Raw genomic sequence first — 18,700 nt, forward strand, 5'->3', positions numbered from 1 at the left:
TTTTTTTTTTTTTTTTGGTTTTTCAAGACAGGGTTTCTCTGTGTAGCCCTGGCTGTCCTGGAACTCACTCTGTAGACACCAGCTGGCCTCAAACTCAGAAACCCTGCCTGTGTCTCTCAAGTGCTGGGATTAAAGGCATACGCCACCACTGCCCGGCTTGAACTAGCAATTTTTTTTGTCTGTCTGTCTGTCTGTCTGTTTGTTTGTTTGTTTGTTGTTTTTTGGGGTTTTTTTGTTTTTTTGTTTTTTGTTTTTGTTTTTTGTTTGCTTGTTTGTTTTTTCGAGACAGGGTTTCTCTGTGTAGCCCTGGCTGTCCTGGAACTCACTCTGTAGACCAGGCTGGCCTCAAGGCAGAAATCCGCCTGCCTCTGCCTCCCAAGTGCTGCCCAGCGAACTAGCAATTCTTAAATGCAAGCATCCTGGTACAGTACAACCCCAACGCAGACTAACTTCATACCTGGACTAAAGAACGACAGTAGGAAATGGGAAAGCCTGTCTTCCTTCATTCTCCCTTGAAAAGTCATGAGAAGCACCCCACGTGTGTGACTGACGTGCAATCAGCTGAGTGCCTGGAGACGCGCAGCGCCTCTAACAGCTTCGCTGGGCCAAAGCACAATTACATTCATCTTGGGACTGTTCCACACCTACCCCAGGAGTGAAGCTGGGAGCTAGGAAACTAACTTAGCAGGCCTCTCCCTTGCTTCCCTGGCTCGAGCCCGGTGTCCTGTGATAAAACACTGACTTATCCAGAGGGAAAGGATTTATGTTAGCTTAGAGGTTATGGCCCATCACCGAGAGAAATCAAGGCAGGGACTGAAGCAGAGACCATGGAGGGAAGGCTACTACTTGCGGCTTGCTCAGCCTGCTTTCATATACAACCCAGAACCACCTGCCCAGCGGTGGCATGGCTCACAGTTGGCTGGGCAATCCCATTTCAATCATTAATCAGGAAAATGCACCACAGACTTTCATAGAGGCCAATCTACTGGAGGCGGTTTCTTAACTGACGTTTCCTTTCCTCTTCCCAGATGACCTAACTGGTATAAAATTAACCGGCATGACCTAGTTCTCCAAAAGGACCTTTACCACTCTTTAGGTTTAAAAACAAAAACCTTTCCTCCTCAAAGTACATCTTAAAATTACCACCAGCAAATGAATATTCAAGGCCAACACGGTCAATGTAGCTAGCTGCGGCACTGGAAACAGTACTGCTAACTACAGCCTATCCCACTCTACAGAATCCTCACCACAGGAATGCACTTACAGACAGCAAGACTGACTGACTGATGCCTTAGTTACTAACCAGGAGTGCAGTCAAGTAGGTGACTGCCAGACACTGACTGAAGCACCAGAAAGGCCCACAGCAAGCAGAGCTACATAAAAAGGAGTGCGCTACCGCTGGGAAGTCAGATCAGATTTCTACACTGTGAGGAGGGAGGGAAGGAGCCAAGTTTATGATGTGTAAATCACAGCTCGGAAAAAGCTAGGTGGACAGCGGGGCGGGTTGGTTTGTTCTCATGTAACCCAGGCTGTCCTGTTTAACTGTGTAGTAGCTGAGGATGATCTGAACTCCATATCCTCCTGTCTCCCCTCTTGAGTGCTGAGACTGTAGGTGTGTCTTGTAAACATGGGTAAGAATGTGCGCACTGAGCTAACGCCCATGGTCGTGGAGGTATTAGGGTTTGAAAGTGAAATGTCCCCACAGGCTCATTTTTCAGGGCTTGGCTTCTGGCTGCTGAGCATTTAGGAAGCATTTGGATCCTGACCTAATAAATGGATTGGTCCTTTATGGAGTCAGATAGAGAAGGGAGCCGGTGAAAAGTAGAAGACAGAAGAAGTGACTGGAGTTGCTGTTGGGAGCGATCCACCATTCTAGACCCCAGGAGACTGCAACACTTTCCCATGGCCATAACATGTACCTCACTACAGGCCCAGAGACCCAAAGCCAAATGACAAGAGAATGACCCTCTCAGACAGCTAACCAAGCAAACTCTTCCTCCCTTAAGCTGTCTGTCTGTCTGTCTGTTGGGTATTTTTATCACAGCAATAGAAAAGTCTGAATGACTCTAGGAAGGAAATTTCTCTCTCCTGGCTGAGAGGATACACCATGCTGTTAGGAACTGGGAAGAAAGACCTCAATTCCGGCTGAACCCCAGGACACCTCCACCTCATCCTGGCTGGATCTCACAACAAGTGAGTCAAAGAGAGACTCTTCCTCTTTTGGGGCAGCCAGGACTGCTAAATAGCTAAGGGCCAGCAGGGGAAACTGTGGGAGGGTTAGCACCTGCAGGGGTTGAGCATGATGAAAGACTTGCCTGTGTGGGAACTGCAGAGGAAACAGGTGGACTTAGGGAAGGACCACCCTTGGGGCATGAGACATGGAGCAATGTGCACTCTGGAAGGCTAATGCCAAAAGTCCACCTTGTGAGCAACCCAAATACCTAGGACTTGCACCAGACATACTGAATAAGAATCATTGGTAGGAAAACCCAGGGATGCCCATCTTAACAAGCCACCTGCTCCCCAGCAAGGAGACTTTAAGATTCAAGTCTGGGGACCACTAAGCCACCATGACAAAATGACCACACTTTACCTCAAAGGCAACAAGAAGCCTAGACAAGATTTTAGGAAGTAAAGCGAAAATGGACTTCCACTTTAGAAAGTACAGTCTAGCTCGATGCGTTGCTTTAGAGCAGAGCAAGGACCCAGACTGACTTCCAGTACCCAAGAGTCCTTTACACACTGTCACCTACCTCCTTTACCTTTAATCTCTTATACAGTAACTGCACTGTTTAAGATGGTTCTCCAGAGTCCACACATTGGAAACTTTAGTCTCTACTCAAATCATCTTGAGAGATCGATCTTTAGGAAGTGATTATAAACTGAGGCCTGTGGTGGTTTGAATGAGAATGGCCCCCACAGGCTCAAATTTGAGTGCTTGGTCCCCAGTTTGTGGAAAACATTTGGGAAGGATTGGGAGGCAGCCTTGTTGAAGGGGGTGTCACTGGAGGTGGGCTTTGAGGTTTCAAAAGCCCATGCCAGGCCCAGTAACTCTCCCTCCACCTACAGCCCACAGATTAACCCTCTAAACCAGTAAGCAAGCTCCCAGTTAACTGCTTCCTTTCAAAGGTCGCTTTGGTCATGGTGTCTCTTCACAGCAATGGAACACTAAGACGAGAACAAAACCCTCATGAGTGGATAATGTCAATTACTATTCTGGAAGGGGTTACTGACTGGCAGTAGTGGGTTAGTAATTGTAAGAGTGGTTATTAGTCTGAGGGTGTGGCTTAGTTGGTAGAGTGCTTGCCTTGCATACATGAGGCCCTGAGTTCAATACCCTGCCTTGTTTAAAAAATAAAATGAGAAAATTGGGTTACTGATTCAAGTGAATTCACTTTTTCTCTCCCCTCTGTGTTCTTTGCCTACATGATGCCATGGGCCATGTTAAGACACAGCAGGAAGGTCCTTACCAGATATGGCATCTCGATCTTCAATCTCAGACTCTAGAACTGTAAGAAGTGAATCTCTGCTCTCCAGAGGTTACCCCATCTCAATTAACAGTGGGAAACAGTAACCATATGTAAACATGCCTTTCCTACATCCTAGTCCCTTACACACATGCTGCATGCAAACCCTGTAAGGACACAGACATCCACCCTTGGAAAGTGGGGCTACACAACCCAAGATCCAGAACAACCGGAGGTTACACCACCATCAATCTGTCAGCATCAGTGGAAGAATGGATGCCACTTCCCCTGCGGACAAATGCTAACACTGTTCCGTGAGGACAAGCTAGAACAGATGGCCCTTTGAGTTCATTTTTTTCTCCCTTAGAAAAGCTTAAGGACTATAAATCTGCACCACTTACCAAGCTGGAGTCCTGGGAATTAACCTAATAGGAAACTGCATTGTCCTAAGGGACTCCCCCAGTGAAGGACTGCCATTTGGGGTCTGGGAGAACAATACCTAAGAGCCGCTCTTGATGACAGCGCCAGGAGCCAGCATTTGGGCTAGCACTGATGCCCAACGCTGGGGCTCTGCTTAGACTATACACCTTCACAGCAATCTTACTAGGCAGGATGAACTGTTTATCCTTAAGATGAAGACACCGAGAGGTGAAGACACTGAGAGGTTAAGTAACTTACCCAGTGCTGTACAAGAAGCAGGAATTCAAACCCACTTCCACCTGCCTCCAGTTTTGCATGCCACTTCAGAGAGGATGTGGCAAAAAGACTAGTTTTAACTAGGTTCTGATATCTAACTAAAAGGGAAGGAAGTAAGCAAATCATTTATAGGCTCCACAACATATATGAATAAACAACTATATCCCTAGAAATTACCCAATACAAGGGCCACCAAAGGGCCTACGAGTCCTTAAGTACTAACTATCCTATGACCTGTGTCCCTGCTACTCAAGTGTAGTGCAAAAGTAGCCACAGACAGTATCTAGACAAACGGCCATGGTTGCATTTCCATAAAACTTTACTTACCAAACAGACAGGGGTGGGTAACACCTGCATTAGGCCTTCCTGGGTGTTCACAGGTCCCTGACCTATATCAAAAGGCACTGAATTTAGAATGAACCTTCTTGGCCTCCAACAACTCTGTGACTTTTCACCAAGCACTTCCTTTAGCTTTCTAAGATGCACAGGGGCTCACTCTGCTGCCCAAGCTAAGCTAGCCTGGACACAAGGGATTCTCCTACCTCAATCTTCAAAAGTAGCTGGCACTACAGATATGATCTACTGTGTGAGCAAAGGCTCCTTTTGACACTGGGGACCTTCTTCACCCTCCTGCATTGCCCTTCTGGTTTTTGTTTTGTTTTGAAAACAGGAAGCAACTGCGACTGCTGTGTCCTTTACTTTCGGTTTTTCCCAGTCTTCAATCCCATTTCCTAGGAACAGTCCAGAGCCCAGGCCTACAACCTGGGGGTAGTTAGTGAGCAAGGACCCAGGCAGAGTCAGACACGTCTGAGGAAGTGCACAGGCTGTTTCGTCACCTGATTCTTAGTCTCTGGGACAGCCAGAATGAGTCCCTGCTGCATTTGCAGCAGGGCCAGCCAAGGTTTCTCCTTTCCTCCCACTGACTCTGGCCACTGAGCACCCAGGAAACTACCCTCAGATTCTCACACGGTAAGCAAAATGAGGCTGCCTAGGAAGGAAGGAGTCCTGGAGGAAGATGATGAGGCCTGATTTCAAAGCCCTGCCCAGAAACCCACTGACCACTCACTCAGTGCAGACCAGTCCACCAGGTGCTCACTGACTGAGCCCTGCTGGCATCTATGTGAGCAGTGCTGGCTTCTGAGGCCAGGGAGCAGCAGCTGGGCTCTGGCCTGGCTTCCCTTGTGTCAGACCTTGGGTACATTACTGAAGTACTGAGTACTGAGTACATCCCGGCACTCTGCATTCACTAAGGATAAATAAACCACTCGACTGCTCAGATTGCTCTTCCAGTGCTGGCCTGCTCTTTAATTCCTAACACTTCTGCTCTGAGGTGCCGCCACCACTGCTCACTGTCTCTGGATTTTATAAAGAATCTTCAGTTGATGTCCTGGTGCAAGAAAACACATTCTGTAATAACGCTGTAGAAGGCTAACAGTATCTACAGGAGAACTGACTCAAAACAAACATAAAAGGCCCTATATAGGTGATGGTGGTGAATGTCTTTAACCCCTCCCCCCCCCCCCCCCCCCCCCCCCCCCCCCCCCCCCGCACTGGCACAGGCAGGTGAATCTCTCAGTTCAAGGCCAGCCTGGTCTATGGATAGAGTTCCAGAGTTCTGGGGTAGCCAGGGCTATACAAGAAAACTCTGTCACAAAAAAACTAAAGCCCCATATACTCTGCCCCTAAGAAGGTAAAAATCCTCAGATACAGAAAGATTCATATATCTCCCCACTTGGGGAAGGGAAAACAAACAAACAAACAATAACAACAACAACAACAAAACCTCAATTAAGCTGCTTCAAGGCCTAGCAAAACCTGGCCAAAGTCTCTGCCGCTTCTCCAATGCTCTCTGCCACAGACAGACACGCACCAACTACTGCTTCATTTCCACCACGCCTTTCCTTGGGCTCTGAGCTCCCACACTGGCTACTAAAATTCCACCTCTGAACCTCTGAAGGAGCCCTGTTCAAATGTCACCTTATAGATGACAGATGTCAAAACTGGAAAGAACTTACAGGTGCAGCATGCATTTCAAACTGCTTACTACCCATCAAGAATCAACCCCCACCCCAACTCCCACCCTCAAAATAACCAAGGCCCAAAGGATTAAGAAACAAGCTCTTAGTCACTGCCCTTCCTTCCCAAGGTCTCAGTCTGGAATCCCAGTCTTGACCTCCATTCCCTCTGGGGCAAGACACACCTTCAAAACCACACCCTGCTGACCATCCATACTGAACTCCCTTCACACGAAACCCTGTTAACCTTTATTCATCCTGTAAATGAAAACTTCACCCTTCTCCCAGTAAGATACCCTCTGTGTCCCCAGTGCCAGCTGGCATCCTGCCACACCCAGTCCCACCCTCCAGAACCCCGCCTAGAGAGGAGGAGTTTCCCATCCCTAGCACTTCCCACCCAAGACAGACTGTACCACTTATTAGTTACCATAAGAGCCAACTAACATATGCAGTAAATCATCTACAGAGATAATTTAAATATGTAGGCCCTATACAAATGCCAGTATAATAGGATCAAGGCCAAGGTACTTGTCTGCAGGACACAGCAAAAAAGCCTTGGCTACACACCACACACACACACACACACACACACACACACACACACTGCATACACAGGGTCTTTAGGTATTTAAGTAAAGAGTTTAAGGATTCACAATGGCATTATGAATGTCCCACATCTCAGGAGTCCCTTCAGAGAGCTATGATGACTTCACCAACATGGCTGTCTGGCCACAGTGGTGGCACAGAGATCTGGGACAGTTTGAGGGAACCCAGACTCACTGGGCCCAGGGATGGAAAAGGAGTTCTGACAGACAGAGCTGCTAACAACAGGCGGCTTTCTCCTCCTGTCTTCCTCTGTGCCTGAACCTCACAAGTGTGGCCATGAACGGGAAGCAACTCCAGAAGACTCCACTCAAGATGCACTACTGGGCCCCAGAGGGGCAGGTTGGGGGAACTAAGTGTCCATAGATGGCAAGATGGAAACCAAGAGTCTCATGGGATTCACCGTATCAGATTCTTGCTGTAGACAATTAGCAACAGGCCCAAGGCAGAGAATCAAGAAGGCAGACACCACCTGGAGAGATGACACCTGCTGGTGTAAGCAGTGAAAGAGGGAAGGGAGGTACCCAAGTCTGTTGGAGGAGGGGGGAACACCAAGGAAAGTTCTGCTGAGAAAGTTACTCCAAGACCAGCTAGGATTCCAAAGGACATTCTACACCCAGCATCTCAGCGACTGGCGGCGGCTGGTTAACCTGAGCTGGACTGATAGCAGCTAGTGCTGTTTCCTTCCACTCCCGCCGGCATTACCAGTTTACAGACAACCTGCCTATCCTAAGTCCACGATTCCCCAATAAAGAACCCTTCCTGAGCCTCGGGTTCACCCTGCTTGCTTCCTTCCCTGCATAAGCGTCCACCAGATAGGAATGGGAATAAGTCTTTCTTCTGCTCAGATCCATGCCCCCAACTCCACCCAACATGAGCTTACTCGGGAACCAGAACTACCACTGCAAGGCTGCTCCTTCGCCCACACCTCTGCCCCAAGCCAAGTCCTCCTCTTTGCTCTCCCTGATAGGCCCTGCAATATAGCCTCGCCCCTCCAACACCACACCCCTGTTCTACTTCAGGCCTCATCCCAACCCACCGGAGCTGCTGAAGCAGGCAGGCTCCTGCCCCTCCTGCCTCCAATCCCACAATCTGAAAATGACAGGAAAGTAGGGAGACCTGGGAAGGAAAGGGAGGCTTCGCTTTGGAGTGTGGCTGAATCCAAGCCTGTCATTGCTTGAGAACCAAGAACTCCGCACCATTAGCATTTACATCAGGCCTTTCTCCTTCCACGACTGTTGTACACTTGCCATTTTCTAGAAATCTAACCAAAAACTACTTTATAATAAAAAGGTGTGGGTCAGGTGGTGGTGGCACATGCCTTTAATCCCAGCACTCAGGAGACAGAGGCAGGTGTTCCAGGACAGTCAGACCTACATACAGAGAAACCATGTCTCAACAAAATAAAATTAATTAATTAAGTTCCAATTTCATTAAAAAATAAAAAGAGGGCTGGAGAGATGTCTTAGTGGTTAGGAGCACTGACTGCTCTTCCAGAGGTTCTGAGTTCAAATCCCAGCAACCACATGGTTGTTCACAACCATCTGTAATGAAATCTGATGCCCTCTTCTGGTGTGTCTGAAGACAGCTACAGTGTACTTATATATATAATAAATAAATAAATCTAAAAAAAATACAGAACAGGCCATGAAAATCATCCATAAGCCATTTCTTCTCATGATTCAGTGTTTCTGAAGGTTTTTGTCTTCATTATCACTTCCTTAAGTAGCTTTTTTAGATGCTTTCCTATTTGCACCTGCCCATAAAATTTTAATAACATGTATTGTATAAGAGTATATGGCATAATTTTCTTACTCAATAATGAGTTCAGAATAACTAAATAAAACTGTAAATGTTAAATCCAAAATTTACAGCTATTAACTTATTAACTGTATTTACAGAATGACTTTTAATTTGAAATGCAATTCATATATATGTATGTATGTGTGTACACAAATTGTTCATTTCTATTAAATCACCAATGTACATAAAAATAAATTTAAAAAAGAAATGCAATCATACTTCTCTTTACAGAATCTAAAAAGTCACTTTAAATAAATTTATTTTTATTTTATGAGCATTGATTGGTGCTTTGCCTGCATTGTATATCTGTTTGAGGGCATTAGATCCCCTGTTACAGACATGTGTGGGCTGTCATATGGGTGCTGAGAACTGAACCTGGGTCCTCTGGAAGAGCAACCAGCATTCTTAACAGAGCCATCTCTCCAGCCTCCACTTAAAAAGTCCGTTAAAAATCTGTTTCAAAAACAAATTGCACCCAAGGGATACTTACTAAAAGTTTCCCCACCACTATCATTTCTGTGGGTACTTAAGAAGAAAAAGTAGTCCCATAGCATTAGTCATGGCCTCAAAAAGGATCTCCCTCCCCACCTACTCCCCCTACTCCCCACCCCCCACCCCTACCCACCCCCCAAAAAAGAACTCTAAAACCTTTAGATTTTCCCAGCCCTAACTCCTCAGGACCAGGAAACTGAATAAGCCCTCAGGGGCTGAGTGACTTGTCAGTCAAAGTCACCCCTCCTTCGGTCTGGCACAGCCGGATCTCCCAACCGGCACTAGCTTGGCACCTAAGATGACCAGATGTTTGCCATTTTAACGACTGAATGACCGGCCATAAATTAATCCCACACACATGCACAAAAGTGAGGCAACAAGATTAGAGCCTTCTCGCCACAATGCTTTTTACTTCCCCAAAGCATCAAATAATGGCCAGGAAGAAAGCAAAGTGCTCTGAGGGTACGAAAACCTCGGATAAGCTACCTCCTGTCTACTCACACTATCAGGTGAACCCGACAGTCTTCCACACTCAGGGTGGGGCTCTTTTTTTGTTTGTTTTGGTTTGTTTGTTCTTGTTTTGGTTTTTTCTTTCTCCCCTAACACCTTCCCACCCCCAGAGAGTGTTTCTCTGTTCACAGAGCCTTGGCTGTCCTGAAAAAGGATCTATATACCAGGCTGGCCTTGAACTCAGAGATTCACCTGTCTCTGCCTTCTGGGTGCTGGGACTGAAGAGGCATGTGCCACCACTGCCCAGTGGGGTAGAGTTCTTTAATCCACTTACAATTAGGGATTTTTCACAAGTACTTCAATTATACTGCCTACAACACCCTAACGCACACCTGCTAGTCCTCCCTAAATGGTCCACACACGAACAACTTCTCTCCCTGCCCACTCTGAGAGACCTAGACATCCAAAGCTGTACCTCCTCTCTCTAACATACCAAATTTAAGCACTCAGTACAGGGTGGATACGTATGCCCACTTATCTGTCCACCCTGAGGGTAAAAAGTAGAGTTGGCATGAACAAAGAGTTTCTTTGTGCCATGCCCATCACCTAAGACTAATACCTAGCATGAAACTGGGAGGTTATCAGTGATAAGGCTAAACCTGAGGTCTGACGGAGCCATATCTTTTCGGCAGTCATGCATTCACTCAACAAACGTGTATTCAAATCTTTGTGCCAGGCTTTCTACTGCTCTGACACCTAACTCCCACATGAACTCTTAAGTTTGTTTTATTGGCAGTTGACAGAGTGACCTTCGTCTCAATGTGCTAAGATAATCCCATTTAACATCTATGGCTTGCACTTCTCCAACAGTGAGCAAGAGTCAGAAACACCACTCCACAATTATGAGCTGCTCTGGGTCTTGATTTTTTTTTTCTTTATTACAGAAGGAAAAAATATCCATGTTAGTGGATTTTTCTATGTGCCTAGAACTCACCATATAGTCCTGGGTAGCCTTGAAATTGTGATTCTCCTGCCTCAGCCATTGGAGTGCTGAGATTACAGACCTTAATCACCAGGCTCAGGATTGTTCCTTCATTTTCTTTTCTTTTCTTTTTTTTTTTTTTTTTTTTTTTTTTTTTTTTGGTTTCTCTGTGTAGCCCTGGCTGTCCTGGAACTCACTGTGTAGACCAGGCTGGCCTCAGAAATCCACCTGCCTCTGCCTCCCAAGTGCTGGGATTAAAGGCATGCGCCACCACTGCCCGGCTCTCCATTTTCAATACAAATAAATGAAATGGTTAGGGATAGGGAAGCAGCTGGAGACAAACCTGGGATAAGCAATTGAGGCTGTACTATAGACTCTATCTATCATGCCAAGAGTATTATAGCTAGTCAGTGTATACACAAGAGGGAACATAAGAACCTCTTGAGGAAGTGATAGATGGTTAAAGTACTGTAGTTGTGTGTTACCTGGATTACAGAAATGATCTAGGGATGTAAAATTTAAAAGGGTAGGCAACAGGTCATGCCAGAAGACTGCCTATAGCTATAAATAAAACTTGTCACATAAGAAAATAGTAACAAATATGCTATCTCATTGTTTGCCTTGTGTGTCGTTAGAAGGTCCAGCAACACATCCATGCCCCCCGGGCAAGCACTAGTTCCCTGGTGTGTGGTCTTGGACCCACACTGCAAGGCAGGTCCTCAGGAAGCTTTGGTTCGCCTTCTTAACTGTCAGTAGCATAAAGATCGATCCTTCGGTTTTTGGTCGGTTCTTAAGGCCAACATTTAAAGCACAGTATTTACTCGTTACCAGGATCTGCTGGCAGTAAAAACAGAATCCTAACCCAGTCGCCTCCTCCACATCATCCATCTATTGCATCATTTGAAACCAAAGCTTTCTCGGGCCGCGACTTGTAAAATTCAAGTCAGGTAAAATGGCAGCAGAGGCGGCAGGAGCCTGACCCTCAACTTGAGAGCAGAGAGCGCGCTCCCAGCAGCAGCAGCAGCAGAGTGCTGAAGGAAGCGCTGGAATCAACAGGTCGGGCGCCCCCGCCCGGGAGCGTTCAGACCCTGGCGCGGCGCGAGGACCCGGCAGCTCACTTCGGTAGCCTAGATAGGCGAGGCCGCTGACGATTCTGGACAAGGGACGTTTCCCGGCCGCGGGGCTCAGGCTCCGGCCCTCGGCTCCGGGGTGACTAGGCAGCCCTACCCACCCGCCCGGCGGACAAGCCGCGGAACTTCCACAGAAAGCGACAGTCGGGTCCAGAACAGCTCCACAAAAGCCCATAGGGTCCAAGGAGGCTCAGGCTGGCTCCGGGCTGCTCTGCCTGGTCCCTTGAGACGCTCCTCGGCGAGAAGGACAGCCCTACCCACCCTCCGTGCCAGCCGGGACCCCGCGGGGCTCCGCATCCCTCCCTCGCCCGCCGGCGACAGGACCAGTCCGCTCTGCCTGTCCTCGCACCTCGTCCGCGTCCAGTTCCACTCGGCTGCCCACGAGCGCCATGTTCCCCTCCGCGGCGGCCGCACACCCACAGGGAACTCAGAACCGACTCTTTTCTGAACTCTGGGTTCAGCCCAGAGCGGGTGGAGGAGGAACCAGGCGGCCCAGATCGACAGGACCGAGATGTCCCCGCCCCCGGCGCCGCGGAATCCACTGCGCACCCAGTACCCAAGCGGATGCCAGGCTGATGCCCCGCCCCCTCGCCGGATAGCCCCGCCCCGGCACGCGGCCCCCTTAGAGAGCAGCCAACCAGGTTCCGTGGGGAGGAGTCACCCACGGAGCCAGCGGGTGCTCTGGAAAAGGACCTCTGGGGTACCGGCCTCCCTAGAGGATTGGCAGGAGCCTGGCACCCAGACTGGAGCGCGCACAAGATGACAACCCAAGGTCGTGGCTGCGCTCCCTCTGTGACTAGTGGTCCACCTGGTCCTTGGTCTGGAACCAGAGCGTTCACTTCGCCCAGAGGACAGAGCATCTGACAGATGCAGCTAGAGGACAACCACGGGTCACTGGTCACCTAGAGGCATCTGACACATCACATGCCCAAGTCGCTGTGTCAAGAACATCCTCTCCAAGAGATAGGAGCTCTGTTTTGCCTCTATGTGTGCAAAGTAACGGCTACACCATCTCTCACTCCGCCCTTTTGTAAATCCAAATAGAGTAATTTGTGCTTGAGGATAGGGATGCTGTCTTTTTCCATGCTATATCCCTAGGACCTAGAACAATGCTTGTTGACTGTGTTTAGAAATTGATTCCTGTTTCTGACTTGCAAAATAACTGAGCGATCCAACTGGAAAAAAAAAGTTAAAACTATATATAGTTAGGGTTGAGAGTCGGCTTTATTTTAAATTCCCCTAAGGCTGTAATTTGGCGACAAGTGTTACAAAGCACCCCACTCATATAGAGAGAGCACCCCCAAAATTTCCTACCCCAGTTCTGTGGTGTCCCCACACACCAAACTTCTGTCACTACTATCAATCAGCCTGTCCCTCCTGACTTTGTGGTATATAGCCATTTACACGCTCAGTATCTGATTCATGAAATACTGTTTGTCAGTCTATAAACATTAAAAACAGGAAACTAATTTTAACTGAGAACTAATCATGTACTAGGACTATGCTGGCGCCCTTGTATGTTTTGTCTCACTCTTTCTCATAAGAAGAGGGACACTGATCAGTAAGCTAAAACTCAGAGTTTAAGCCACTTTCCTAGGGTCAGGCTGCTAAGTAAAACAGCAATGCCAGACTCAGAAACAGGGCAGTCTGTCGGCAGCACCTGGCTGATAGCGGGTCTCTCTATGACTACAGCCAACCCTCTTTTCTCCCCATGGATTTCAGTAGACTAGCTGAGAGGAGGCCTATTAACACACATTTCCCAGGAGTCACCATGGCATCCTTGATACCAGCTTCATGATGTTATTGTCTCCAAGTGTCTCTGACCCAACAGCAGTAGAGACCAGTTCAGGGAAAACTCCTCTTGGTCAAGAGAAGACAATATCTGATCTGGTTGGAGAACAGACATTTCTGTGAGGCATGTCAATCATCTGGCTAAGACACCACCCCTTAGAAGGCCAGCTCCCCTGAAGTCAGTGAAAGAGATAAGTGGAGTGCTTCTTTCTTTAATGAGATAATGCACTTTTCTTTCCCAGACACCCACACACACAGTCTCTTACAGAGCAGCTGCCAGGCAGCTTCCTGAGTCTGCCCGCTTTTCTGAGTAACTCAGAAATGTCAAACTTTTCCTTCTCTTCTCTTTTCTAAGCCTATGTTCTCTAATCATAACTCCTCCCCATTGTGTGTCTCACTTCCATGATGAGTTAAAGAGGTTTTTGGTTGTTTTTTTTTTTCTTCTCCCTTTTACTTCCTCTGAGAAGAACCTGAGATTTTCAGTTAGCCTGCCTTGGAATGTTTCTTTCTTTTCTTTTCTTTTAATTTATTCATTTTATGTATGTGAGGACACTGTAGTAGTCTTCAGACACACCAGAAGAAGGCATCAGGTCCCACTACAGATGGTTGTGAGCCACCATGTGGTTGCTGGAAATTGAATTCAGGACCTCTAAAAGAGCAGTCAGTGCTCTTAATCTCTGAGCCATCGAAAACAAAAAACAAAAACAAAAAAAAAAACAAAAACCACAACCATCTGTAATGAGATCTGACACCCTCTTCTGGTGTATCTGAAGACAGCTATAGTGTATTTACATAAAATAAATAAATAAAACTTAAAAAAAACAAAAAACATCTCTGAGCCATCTCTCCAGCCCTTTTTTTGTTTTTGTTTTTGTATATCCTGTCCTGGAACTCACTTTGTAGGCCCAGACTGGCCTCAAACTCAGAAATCTGCCTGCCTTTGCCTCCCAAGTGCTGGGATTAAAGACGTGCACCACCACTGCCTGGGTGTGTATTTTCTTTTAAACTCTCATAAAATTGTCCTCTAACTTCCAATTGAGTCCATTCTTAAATTATTTTATTGATGAAAATAAGAACCCCCAAGAGGAAACCTTGATTTCCTCAGTATAGGTTAGCTACTATGCAGGGACTCCCAAAAATTCTAGTAATACCTTTGTAACCATTTTGTAACCCAGACTGGCAAGGGTAGTGATTGTCTACAAAAACAAATAAACAAGCATGTGTGTCCCTCTCATTGTCTCTCAGGCTATCAAAGCAATGGATCTCAAGAACTCAGAACTCCCTCAGGAATCTCATCCTGAGAGGAAAGCCTAATGCTACAGTAATTCTCAGCCTGCAGCAGAATGTCCTTTTCACAGGGGCTGCCTAGACCATCAGAAAACACCGATATTTACATTCCGATTCATAGCAGTAGCAAAATTACAGTTATAAAGTAGCAACAAAAATGTTATGGTGGCGGGGGAGGTCACCACCACACAAGAAACTGTATGAAAAAGTCGCAGCACGAGGAGGGTTAAAAACCACTAGCCTAAAGCAGGAGCTAGCTGGAAGGGAAACTTTTCTCAGAAAAGGATTTACAACTTGTCAGACCACTTTGCAAAACCAAGGATGGGCAAGGCCACGCCTTGACCTGGACTGGCCAGATTCACATGCCTCTGGTGCTCTACTGAAACCTTAATTAAGTTTCAGGCTCTTCCTCTCAAGGAGGGACCTGGGGCAAGGGGAGATGGGAGGGGTGTTACTCTGGATCTCTTTGTCCCTCTTCTCAATGTAGCCACATTGAATTACTTTCCTTTTTCTGCTTTCCACCATTAATTTGGTCTAGGAAATATGGGTGATTGAACTTGGCTTGCTGTAACAGTCCCTAACCTGTTATAAATAACAGGAAAAGAATGGGTTTGGTTGAGGTGACAGACACTAGTTAAGCACTTGCTGGCTGGAGACGCAGCTCGGCCAAGAAAATGCTCCACAAGCATGGAAGGCAGACGACCTGGGCATATATCAGTACTGCTGAGACCCGGTGTGGTGACACGTGCCTTTTATCTCAACTAACTTTGAAGACACAAGAAGGTCAGCAGTTCAAGGTCATCTTCCACTATATGTCAAGTTAGAGGCCACCCTGGGCTACCTGGATCCTTGACTCAAAAGGAAATTATTTTACTCTTAGAATGGGTAAATTTTATAGTTACATATACGTGTGTGTGTGTGTGTGTGTGTGTGTGTGTGTGTGTGTGTGTGTGTGTGTAGTTAAATATACACATATATATGAAGCTGGCACTAAAAGTACATTCCTAAGTTGCTTAGAAACAGGCATGTGGGGTAGAAAGGACTTAGGTGTCATTTAGTGCCTGTGAAACATCATAATACAAATGAAATTTTCTGCCAGGCAGTGGTGGCGCATGCCTTTAATCCCAGCACTTGGGAGGCAGAGGCAGGTGGATTTCTGAGTTCAAGGCCAGCCTGATCTACAGAGTGAGTTCCAGGACAGCCAGGGCTACACAGAGAAACCCTGTCTCGGAAAAAAAAAAAAGAAAGAAAGAGAGAAAATTTCTGTTGTCACCTTCTTAGCCACCCCCACCTTCTTAGCCACCCCACCCTACCTCTACCTCCTGCTTCTGCTTCACTTTCTGAAAGCTAGATTTCCTGTCTGGACCAGCCTCTACACTATTACTCATGCCTTTTGCTCCTTTTTAAAAGTCATTGCTTCCTGAGTTAACATAGTTTGTTTTGATGAGAAATTGTCTTATTGTTGACTTCCTCTCCCATTTGTTTGTTATCTTCATATCACTTTCAACTCCTCCTGTGTTCAAGAAACTTCAAAACATGTGACACTAATTAGAGACCTAATTATGTCATAATAAGAATCAAGTTCAATTCTTTTTTTAAAAAGATTTATTTCTTATACTGTAGTTGACTTCAGACACACCAGAAGAGGGCGTCAGATCTCATTACTGGTGGTTTTGAGCCACCATGTGGTTGCTGGGATTTGAACTCAAGACCTTCAGAAGATCAGTCAGTGCTCTTACCCACTGAGCCATCTTGCCAGCCCTCAAGTTTAAGTCTTAAAAAATTTCTATTTATAAGCTTGGATTTGGTAGAGGATTGCTGGATGTATAGATCAGAGATTAAACCCAAAGTCCTATATGTTCTCGGTTCATGTCATCTATCTGCGCTTCAGCTGTAAGGTAATGAATGTGTGGTAGCCACTGGAACATCTAAGATCTGGCTTTCTGCTCTGAGCTGAGGTCGGCTTTCTTTTTCAGCACGAATAGCTTTACAAGATCACTGATGATAAACATGAAGCAGTTCTTTCCCCATGAAAAATTAGAATGGGTTCATTTGATAAACAGAACTCTCCTTGCCAGGGACCATTATGGTCTGGTAGGAAAGTGTGACTACTCAGACAGTCTATTTCCTGGCTTATCTAGCATCAGGGTTAAGCAAGACTGCTGTAAGAATATTTCATTTTAAAGTCACACACACTGAAAGAAGTTTCTGTTTCAAAATTAATCTCATATGGGGGACAGTTTCATTCTCACTACTTGTGGACTGTTTACCCTTGGCTGGTGTAGGGATTTTGTTGGATTTAAATAAAAGTTATATTTTTCACTTGTGCAAGAGCAGCCCAAATCTATGCAAGTACTTGTGATAAAACATGTTTATGGATGGGTTTGTCTCAGTTCTTGGAGGAGAGTTTCTCCTTCTAAAACAGCCCCTCCCTCTCTGCCACACTGTCACGCCCTCTTGCCGTTGTCTTGGCACTTACCACACTAATCTACTTCATCTGCCCACGTGCTTAAAAACTGTGACCCGCAGCAACACCTGCTCCACTATAAGGTAAGCTATATGGTTAATAAGTGGCCATTGCATGAATGAAGTATAAAATGTTCATAGTCCAATGAAAATTACTGCTTTCAATGCCAATTCCCATAATTAGCTTGAGGAATGCAAGGTATGGGGCATCAACTCTGTAGGTAAAGCTTTTGCCATGTAAACACAAGGACCAGAGTTCTATCCCCAGAAGTCACTTTTCACAAGTCAGATATGATGGTATGCATTTGCCATCCCAGCTGAGAAGGCAAAGACAGGCCGGCCAACCCCAGCGTCCAGCCAAGCACACTTGAGTCAGGGAGAGCCCATGTCAACAAATCCAGACAACAAAAAAACAACGTGGGTGGCACCTGAATGACAGCCAAGGTCATTCCTCTGGCCTCCACCCACAAGTGTGCATGCATTTGCACAATGGAAGAGCTAGGTCGGGGCCTGGTGGCACACACCTGTAATGTGAGCACTCTGGATTAAAGGCAGGCAGACAGGCAGACAGGCAGTCAGACAGGAGATGCTATTTCCTAAACAGAATAGCTGTCTTTAACATCTACTTTTTTAAATTATGAAAAGTGAGACACTTAGGATTTGGCATAAGGTGAGTGAATGAAAAAAGAAATAAAACGGAAAGGATATGGCTGCTCCTAGGTACCGTGGAGGAGAAAGTTTATTACAAATATGGGGGAGAGCATAGACAGAGGCAGACAGATCTGGTAGCCTCCAGAGTGATAGTAAACCCAGCCACGTGAGGAGGGGGGTGGGGGGGAAGGAAACCAAGAATAGTAGCCAGGAGGCTAAAGGTACAAACAGGATGAAAGAGACAGCGTGAATAACCAAATATCTTGGACTATATAAGGAAGGGTGTCTGGAAGAAGGGCAGGTCAGCCCATGGGCTGCAGAATTCAGGGTAGAGGTGTGTGCCAGCCACACCCTGCAACAGGTGGGGAGAGGGGTGCTGAGAGAACCCGGAGGCCAGGTCCACTCTGATATGTGAAATAGGCTCCTCCGTCCCTCCCCACCTACCCGCATCACCTTCCCACTTAGAGGAGACCCTTAGAAGAAAAAGCAACAATACAAAGACTCACTTCGGCAATTTGTGATTTCCAGATGAAGAAACACAAACCAGACCAATAAGTAGGAGCAAATCTGTAGCAACCTCTTCATTGCTTTCTGTCTTCCATGTTTCCTTTGTGCCATGAGTAAGAGAATCTGGTTTTTACGGAAGTCAGCACAATATCTTACTTGAAAGCTTTCATTTCCAAGGACTTTTCTGCAACTAGAAGTGGCTAGTGTGGGGCTGGAAGCTGGCAGAGTGCTCACCTAGCATGGATGGAACTTGGGGTTCAATCCCTACTACTGCATAAGATGAACATGCCAATGTGTTTGTATCGCCAGAACTTCAGAGGTGGAAGCAGCGTTATAAGAATTCCACAGTCGGGGCTGAAA

At 46.5% G+C, this 18,700-nt stretch overlaps 1 protein-coding gene across 1 annotated transcript in view; it reads right to left on the reverse strand.

The window, feature by feature from the left end:
• Nucleotides 1-12,204, reverse strand: part of Ttc39b (tetratricopeptide repeat domain 39B) — a 97,979-nt gene extending 85,775 nt beyond the window's left edge. The window contains exon 1 of the mRNA XM_031377761.1: nucleotides 11,988-12,204. Within this exon, the coding sequence (XP_031233621.1) occupies nucleotides 11,988-12,029 (42 nt within the window). The 5' untranslated portion in view covers nucleotides 12,030-12,204. The remainder of the gene's footprint in view (nucleotides 1-11,987) is intronic.
• Between the last annotated feature and the right edge of the window lie 6,496 nt (nucleotides 12,205-18,700).

Source organism: Mastomys coucha, unplaced genomic scaffold (genome assembly GCF_008632895.1).
Source record: "Mastomys coucha isolate ucsf_1 unplaced genomic scaffold, UCSF_Mcou_1 pScaffold18, whole genome shotgun sequence".
Lineage (NCBI taxonomy): Eukaryota > Metazoa > Chordata > Mammalia > Rodentia > Muridae > Mastomys > Mastomys coucha.